Here is an 8,454-nt window from a genome sequence, read left to right on the forward strand (position 1 = left end):
CGAGTATCAGAGGACGGTGGTGTGGTTCCAAGTTTAGGCTTGGAGGTAGAAGGATGTTTAGGCAGCCAAGGACTGTAAAGCTACAAGGATTTCCTAGGCAGGTGTTTGCCTGGTTTCCAGGATGGGACACACTTCAGTCGCAAAATGGACCAGCAGTGACCGGCTAGATCCCCCGCCCGGGTGAGAGGGGGTGGGACGATCTTGGGAGAAGGGCGGAGGGCGGGGCCAGGGGCCACTTAAGGCGGAGTCCGGAGTCCGGGCGTTCTGGCAGCACCAGAGTCCTGCAGCAGAGACGGGCTGGGCTGGCACTCACCCACGACCCCCCTTCCCTGCTATGATGGTTCGTCAGTAGCAGGTCCTAGACGACCCCCCCCCCGGGGGGCACGTGGGCAGAGCTAGCAGCAGCCAGGTGCACTGAGCCACAAGAGCTCTAGGGCACTCTGGGAGCAGCTCTGCCTGCTGCCCTCTCTGGTGCCTGTGGAGATGCCTAACTGACAGGAGAGTTAGTGAGGACAGGAACGCTCGCTCTTGGCCCAGGTCCGCTGTATCCATGGCTCTCCTGACCAATCTGCTGCCCCTGTGCTGCTTGGCACTTCTGGCGCTGCCAGCCCAGAGCTGCGGGCCGGGCCGGGGGCCGGTTGGCCGGCGCCGCTATGCGCGCAAGCAGCTCGTGCCGCTACTCTACAAGCAATTTGTGCCCGGCGTGCCCGAGCGGACCCTGGGCGCCAGTGGGCCTGCCGAGGGGAAGGTGGCAAGGGGCTCCGAGCGCTTCCGGGACCTCGTGCCCAACTACAACCCCGACATCATCTTCAAGGATGAGGAGAACAGTGGTGCGGACCGTCTGATGACCGAGGTAAGGAGGGCCTCTCCCTACCTGAGCCAGGGCACTGCCAGCTCCTCCGTTTTCCTGTGGCAGCCCAGGAGGGTGAGTCCAGCTTCACCTACAGAGACTTTAGCCTTAAAGATCTTCCTTGTCACCAGCCCCGGGGCGGGGGGGGGGAATCCTTACTGGCTGGACAGAGTGGTTAGGAGGGATCCTGACTAGAAGAGTCTGGGATGGGGAGGGGAGGAGGCACTGACTAGTGAGAGTGAAGCTAGGAGAGGCAGCGAGGGCGGGGAAAGGAGGATGGCGGCAGGCGAGACGGGAAATGGCTGAGGCGTGGACCGGGGGTCAGCCACCCAGCCAGGCAGGAAGGGCTGGGGTGAGCTGGGGGCCAGGAGCTGGCTAGGCAGCAGACAGAAGCCTGGCTCCTGACCTGATTGTAGAAAAGCTCTGTGGGCCGAAAAGAAGAGACTGAAAAGGGCTGGGACAGGGGTGGCCAAGGGTCAGGTCACCAGACGATGTACCTGAGGATGGGCTGGGCAGAAATTGCTTTTGGCATGGGAAACATGTCCTAGAACCAGGACACATCTATTCTAGGGTCTATTCTAGGGCTATCCTAGGGTCTAAATGACAATTTTGGGGTAAAAAGTCATCCTCAGTGAGAATAACAGATGGGCCCACCTGAGAATTAGAGGGCTCCTAAGTCTTCCAAGCTCTGCCTATCTCAGGGACTTTCCTTGGAATTACACAATTAAGATAAATTCAACTACCATTTTTGAGCACTGGAACTGAATCAGCCTAGAGTGAGGTGGGCAATGCCTTGGAAGAGAAGGACCACCTCTGGCCAGTGATTTATTTTTTATTTTTTGTAGAGATGAGGTCTTGCCATGTTGCCTAGGCTAGTCTTGAACTCCTGAGCTCAAGGGATCCTCGGCCTCCCAAAGTGCTGAGATTACAGGTGTGAGCCACTTCATCCAGCCTGGCCAGTGATCTTGAATGTTAGAACTGAAAGAAAACTTGGGAGATCACATTCCTCCAACCCTCCCCACCCTAACTGCCACCCTCATTTTACATCTGAGAGCTGGACTTCCCCCAGGAGGAAAAGCAATTTAAACTCTCACAATTTAAAGTGGCATGGCTGGGACTAGAATTCAGGACTCCTGATTCTGAGCCCTATATACTTTCCATTACACCACCTAATTGTGTATGGAGTGGGGAGGTGAGGGGAGAGGGAGGGGTACGGATTTCCTCTGATTAATTGCCATAGTTTTCCAGGTTACTTTGTTAGGAAAACCTGTCCAGGGGAGAAATAATTCCTTTTGCTTCTGCCCTGAAGCCTTCCTCCTACCCAGAGATTGGAAAAGGGGCATTTCTTCTTTCCTCCTTGGCCATGGAACATTGTGACCCTTTTCTCTGGTTGCCACCTGCAGCAGAGTGGGCAGAACAAGGGACAGGCTCAGGAGGGGCTCCGACAGGCTTGGGAGCCCCCTCAGCCTTACTTATCTCCCACACCCTGGCTGCAAAAGGCCTCCATTGAGTTGGCTCTGCACTGGGCTGCTGCCCCCGCAGGTCAGGGCCTCGGGGCCTCCTTAGGGGACGAAACGACAAAGTTGGAAGGAGCTACCACTTTTCCTGTTTTTCCCCCACCCCCCAACTCTGCGGAGGTGGAGGCGACTAGAGAAGGAGAGGGGGAAAAGTGTCCTTCTGTTAGGAGGAAACCAAGTCCGAGGTGAGAAGTCGGAGGGGAAAGAAAAAAAGGAAGCTGTCCCTCTGCGCCTCCTCCCGCGGTGTCCCTGCTATGGTGCGCGCCAAGGTCTCCCGCTCCCAGGCTGGAGCGGCCAAGATAACTGTGGTCTCACTCCCCCAGGTGCAGGCTTACAGCCGCAGCTTCTTTTCCTCTTCTCCACTCTCACCCTGCAGGGGGCTCCCCAGATCCGCGCAAGGATCCCGTTATTCTCAGGTGCTATTCTCACGCCCTTCTGGGCTGCATTTAGAGCAGAGATGGGAGAGATGGGGGCTCTCCGGACTGGCAGAGTCTTAGCTGGAACTGGGAAGACTGGCCACGCGGGGGGAGGGGACCTAGCCGGACGGAGCAGGGATGGGGGGCGCGGCTTTCTGCCCTTTCCTCTCCCTGAGCCGGGGCGGCTGAAAAGCGCCTTTGTGGCCGGAGCTGCTGAGTCCGCTTCTCCCTGCGCGTCCCCGGCCTGGGCTCAGGATTCTCGCTCGGTTAAGTCATCCCGGAGAATGGCCATTGTACTTCGCGCAACCCCCGCCACCCCAATCCTTTTTCCAACAGCCTTGATCCCGCACAGCTCCTCTTGGGCACCTCTGTGGGGGTCATCCGGAGCACGAAGGGGTTAATGCTAGGGGCCGAAAGGAGGAGGAGGAAGGAAGGAAGGAAGCGATGCCCGGTGCCAGGGAAGGCAATGAAACAAAAGATGAATCAGGCGGAGGGAGGAGAGCCGGTGCCTGGGGCGGGGGCCAGGCTCAAACAGGGGCTCCCCGGGAGCAACCAGGCCCTCCCTGACCACGCTTCCATTCGCCCTCCCAACTCTGGCCTTCTCCCAGGTTAAGCCGCTGTCCCAGAACCAATAGGGGTGAGGGATGGGCATTAAAAATGGGGAAGGAGGTAAGTATGGGCATCCACTCTCAACCTCAGAGGTGACCCCACAGTTCTCCAACGACGCCCAGGGAACGGAGTGCAGATTGGCGACTACCATCTATTCAGATTCTCATTTCTCCAGGACACTCAAAAGCTGGGAGGGGGAGGAGTGGGGCCGGAATAACAAAGAATCAACCCTCCTATCCAGGTCCCTTTTGCCCCCAGGGTGGTGGTGGGAGACTGACTCCTTTATTCCCCGCCAGCGTTGTAAGGAACGGGTGAACGCGTTGGCCATTGCGGTGATGAACATGTGGCCCGGAGTGCGCCTAAGAGTGACTGAGGGCTGGGACGAGGACGGCCACCACGCTCAGGATTCACTCCACTACGAAGGCCGTGCTTTGGACATCACCACGTCTGACCGCGACCGCAACAAGTATGGGTTGTTGGCGCGCCTCGCAGTGGAAGCCGGCTTCGACTGGGTCTACTACGAGTCCCGCAACCACGTCCACGTGTCGGTCAAAGCTGGTACAGTAGGAGGAGGGTGGTAAAATCCGCCCAAAGGGGGCTCCCTCCGTTAAACTGAGTCTGCAGTAGTCCTGTTGCCACCCTAGGGGAGACCAAGCGGGCTTTAGTGTTGAAAAATACCCGTCCAGGGGCTGAGGCGGTGCCTCACGCCTCTAATCCCAGCACTTTGGGAGGCCAAGGCAGGAGGATCACTTGAGGTCAGGAGTTCGAGATCAGCCTGGCCAACATGGTGAAATCCCATCTGTATTATAAATACAAAAATCAGTCGGGCGTGGTGGCGCATGCCTGTAATCCCAGCTACTCGTGAGACTGAGGCAGGAGAATCGCTTGAACCCAGGAGGTAGAAGTTGCGGTGAGCCGAGATGCTGCCACTGCACTCTATCTACTGGGCGACAGAGGGAGACCCTATCTCAAAATAAATAAATTAATTAATTAAATAAATTAGAGAAGAAAAAGGAAAAGAAAAGAAAGAAAACCACCCTTCCTTTTCTGCCCAGGTTGGGGCCAGTCAGGTTAATGGGAAATTGTGTTGTCCAGGACTGGCGATGTCTGCGCTGGCCTTGAGACTCGGTGCCATCATTCTGGAACCACTGGTCTTAATTCAATCCTCCCTGTGGTTGTTCCCTGCAGATAACTCACTGGCGGTCCGGGCGGGCGGCTGCTTTCCGGGAAATGCAACTGTGCGCCTGTGGAGCGGCGAGCGGAAGGGGCTACGGGAACTGCACCGCGGAGACTGGGTTTTGGCTGCCGATGCGTCAGGCCGGGTGGTGCCCACGCCGGTGCTGCTCTTCCTGGACCGGGACTTGCAGCGCCGGGCTTCATTTGTGGCTGTGGAGACCGAGCGGCCCTCACGCAAACTGTTGCTCACACCCTGGCACCTGGTGTTTGCGGCTCGAGGGCCGGCGCCCTCGCCAGGCGACTTTGCACCGGTGTTCGCGCGCCGGCTACGCGCTGGGGATTCGGTGCTGGCGCCCGGCGGGGATGCGCTTCGGCCAACGCGCGTGGCCCGTGTGGCGCGGGAGGAAGCCGTGGGGGTGTTCGCGCCGCTCACAGCGCACGGGACGCTGCTGGTGAACGATGTCCTGGCCTCGTGCTACGCGGTTCTGGAGAGTCACCAGTGGGCGCACCGCGCTTTTGCCCCCTTGCGACTGCTGCACGCCCTAGGGGCGCTGCTCCCTGGCGGGGCCGTCCAGCCGACTGGCATGCATTGGTACTCTCGGCTCCTCTACCGCTTGGCAGAGGAGCTGCTGGGCTGAGCGTCCCAGGCATAGAAACCTCGAAGCGCCCGAGCAAACGAGGGCCTGCTGGCTGAGATGTGGGGGTGTGGGCAGCAGACGATGCCGACTGGAAGGGAGGGAGAGGGAGGGGGAGGGAGAAAATGGGGCTATGCCTGGCTTAGGGGCAACCTTGAACTCAGAGGAGGTGATCCCGGGTCCTAGGTAGGTGGGGCTGATGGTGCGCACTCCTTAAAGAGGACTATTTAGGCTGGGCGCGGTGGCTCACGCCTGTAATTCTAGCACTTTGGGAGGCCGAGGCGGGTAGATCACAAGGTCAGGAGATCCAGACCATCCTGGCTAACACGATGAAACCCCGTCTCTACTAAAAATACAAAAAAAAAAAAAAAAAGAAAAAAATATTAGCCAGGCGTGGTGGCGGGCGCCTGTAGTCCCAGCTACTCGGGAGACTGAGGCAGGAGAATGGCGTGAACCCGGGAGGCGGAGCTTGCAGTGAGCCGAGATCCCGAGATCCTGCCACTGCACTACAGCCTGGGTGACAGAGCAAGACTCTGTCTCCAAAAAAAAAAAGAGGACTATTTAGCCTCTCCCCCAGTGCCTCAGCCCCACCCAATAATTTTATTTTATTTCTTATTTATAAATTGTAATATAATGATTCCCTTGCCCAGCTTGCCAAGGTGAGGGGCTGGGGCATGGCATTAACACTGTCTGACACCGCCAGCCAGTCTGACATCTGACATTTTCCTACAAGGCGGGCTAATAAAGGGAAGGCTTTCAGGAGCTTACTGGAAAACACCTCCATTCAGAGGGTGATTCACCTCCAGAGAGGGGGAGAAAGGTGGCCAACCTGAGTTAACACCTTACTTCCGGCTTCCCCTCCTTCCTCAGCAGGGTCTTTGGGACCCCTTTCCTCCCTTCAGAAGGGGCATCCCAACCCATAAGCAACAGAGCCCACAAGAGTCGTACCCTTTTCCAGGCTGCTGTTTCCATCTCCCACCCAGAGAGGATCAGCATTTTGCTTCTGCGGCTGAAGGGGCCAGGGTTGTCTGGGGTGGGAAAGACTGTGCACACCCCTTCTCTGTTTATAGGGGCTCCAGCAGGGGCCCAGGCCCTTGTGAGTACTGATACTCAAAACATCTAGTCCCCTATTATTAGCCAGTAGTCCTGGTCCCCATCCTACCCTGGTGGCAGGGCCTGGATGGGGTGATGTTTTTTCTGATATGCCACTGGGCCAACTGATGATCCATGGGAAACCTGGCTAATAACTTGGCAATCCTCACATACTCGTGGCCTGTAAAAGGAAGAGGAGTACGGTAAGGGGATGGAATATTTCCTTAGGAAGGGCTGCTCAGAGAGAGAGAATGGGTTAGGCCTGGGTGTATGTGGGGGAAGTAGATTCCCTAAACAAAGGCATATCAGCATTACAACCCGAGCTCCCCTCCTGATCGCTGGCCCTGATTGTTGTTTCTACTGGCTTGGTCTTCTGTGCCTCCTCTTCCCTCTCCCATTATCACCAGCTGTGCTTCCCTAGCCTGGGTGTTTTTGGAACCTTTAGGTTCCAACGCAGTAGACACCTGGAATCCAGGCAGGCGGGTGTCCCTGAGTTAGGAATGGAAGCTCAGGAGGAAGCTGGGCTGCTCCAGAAGGGAAGTGTCTTGGGTGGAGGTGAGGCAGGGAGGAGGAAATAGTCCTCCTCCCTGCCTCACCTCAATAGGGGATTGTTGGTACCACCCGGAGCTCGCCCTTGTCAGTAGCAGAAGTGCGCTCCCACCGCACAGGGTCCCTGCTATACACCGCCCTCTGGTGGCCTTCAAGATAATTCTAGGCCTATGCATGTGGTTCTCTGAAACGGAAGGAAAGAGGCCTCAGACATGGAAGGGTGTACTGGACCTGCGCAAAGGAGCCTGCTCCCAGGAGGGGAGGGATGATGGGTGGGCCTTGTTAAGCTGCCAGTGCTGAGCCACGCATATCAGGAGCTATCAAGGAGTCCACCTGCTTCTCCTTGGGAAAGTCCTTCCAAACCATGGCACTTTTATATCCCTCCTGCCTAGTTTAGCTCTGTGGTTCCTGGAAGCTGCAGATGCCCTACTAGTATACCTGTAGTAGCCCAGACTTCCTTACATATCAAAGTTGCTGCCTCATGTCCCTCACCCTCATGACCCTTGAGTTCAGTTGTCAAGGAAGTGAAAGCATAATAGTGTTCCAGGTAGTGCTTGATAAAGGCAATATTTGGAAGCCGGCCAAGTTTACCTTTGGTGTCCTTCCACCTACCGCTGCCCTCAACCCACACTGGGGGTCTGTTGCACCTTTGTTTTTCCGTGTCTCAGAAACACATCCCAAGCTGTGGACCTTTCCTACTTTCTAAACCTACCCTTGTCTCTTTTTATCAGATCTGGTGCCTTCCTGTCATGTCACCACAGGTGATGACAAATCTGATAAACGAATTAGTTTTCCTATGTTGATGGGCTCCTTGGTTTTACTGCCCTTCCCAGGTAATCAGGTAATGCATATATATACATGTATTTTTAAACAGACAGGATCTCGCTCTGTCGCCCATGCTGGAGTGCAGTGGTGCGACCTTGGCTCCCTGCAGCTTCAACCTCCTGGGCTCAAGCAATCCTCCCATCTCAGCCTCTCAAATAGCTGGGACTACAGGTGCATGCTGCTATGCTTGGCTAACGTTTGTATTTTTTGTAGAGACAGAGTCTTGTTACGTTGACCAGGCTGGTCTTGAACTCCTAGGCTCCTGCCTTCGCCCCACAAAGTGCTGGAATTACTGGTGTGAGCCCCTGTGCCCAGCAGTAATACATATATCTTACAGTTTTAACCTTTAACCATAAAATCATAATGGTGATGATTCCTAGCACTGTAATAAGTTAGCTAGGGAGATGTTTCAGGACAAGGAGAACTCATTGGTTTCCCTTAAACTACATTCTGTAAGTAATTTTCTAGGCTTGAGGTTTACCTCTCAACCCGCACTTCCTCCCTTCATTATCTTTATTCCTTTGAGTCCCCTCCTAGCTCTCAAAAAAAAAAAAAATGCATGACTTGCCTTCAAGCAGCATCTCGGTGTAGCAGGTGGGCATATTCACTTGGCCATGCGATACCTCCCAATTGCAGCACATTTTACCATCAACAAAATAGTCAATGATGATTCAGCTTATAAGTCAGCCAGATCTGGGGATAATGATACCTCTGTGACAGGATGGTTGACAAGGATTGTGCTGGATGTGGAATAGGCACTCAGTAAATATTTTCTATTCTTTGGC

The 8,454-nt window shown here is 55.5% G+C and overlaps 1 protein-coding gene across 1 annotated transcript; it reads left to right on the plus strand.

Annotated features, from left to right (window-relative positions):
- Window positions 1-240: 240 nt before the first annotated feature.
- On the plus strand, window positions 241-6,365 carry DHH (desert hedgehog). Its single transcript, XM_011987603.1, has 4 exons — window positions 241-853; window positions 3,689-3,950; window positions 4,581-5,434; window positions 5,769-6,365. Exons 1-3 carry the CDS (start codon window positions 551-553, stop codon window positions 5,204-5,206), a joined length of 1,191 nt encoding a protein of 396 aa, XP_011842993.1. The 5' UTR covers window positions 241-550; the 3' UTR covers window positions 5,207-5,434; window positions 5,769-6,365.
- Window positions 6,366-8,454: the final 2,089 nt, after the last annotated feature.

This window comes from Mandrillus leucophaeus, unplaced genomic scaffold (assembly GCF_000951045.1).
Source record: "Mandrillus leucophaeus isolate KB7577 unplaced genomic scaffold, Mleu.le_1.0 Scaffold313, whole genome shotgun sequence".
NCBI lineage: Eukaryota > Metazoa > Chordata > Mammalia > Primates > Cercopithecidae > Mandrillus > Mandrillus leucophaeus.

Excerpts from the sequence above, each read along its gene's own strand:
- DHH (XM_011987603.1), top strand. The coding sequence starts at position 551 with ATGGCTCTCCTGACCAATCTGCTGCCCCTGTGCTGCTTGGCACTTCTG. Across the intron at positions 854-3,688 it reads CGGACCGTCTGATGACCGAG|CGTTGTAAGGAACGGGTGAA; the intron begins GTAAGGAGGGCC and ends ATTCCCCGCCAG. Across the intron at positions 3,951-4,580 it reads CCACGTGTCGGTCAAAGCTG|ATAACTCACTGGCGGTCCGG; the intron begins GTACAGTAGGAG and ends TGTTCCCTGCAG.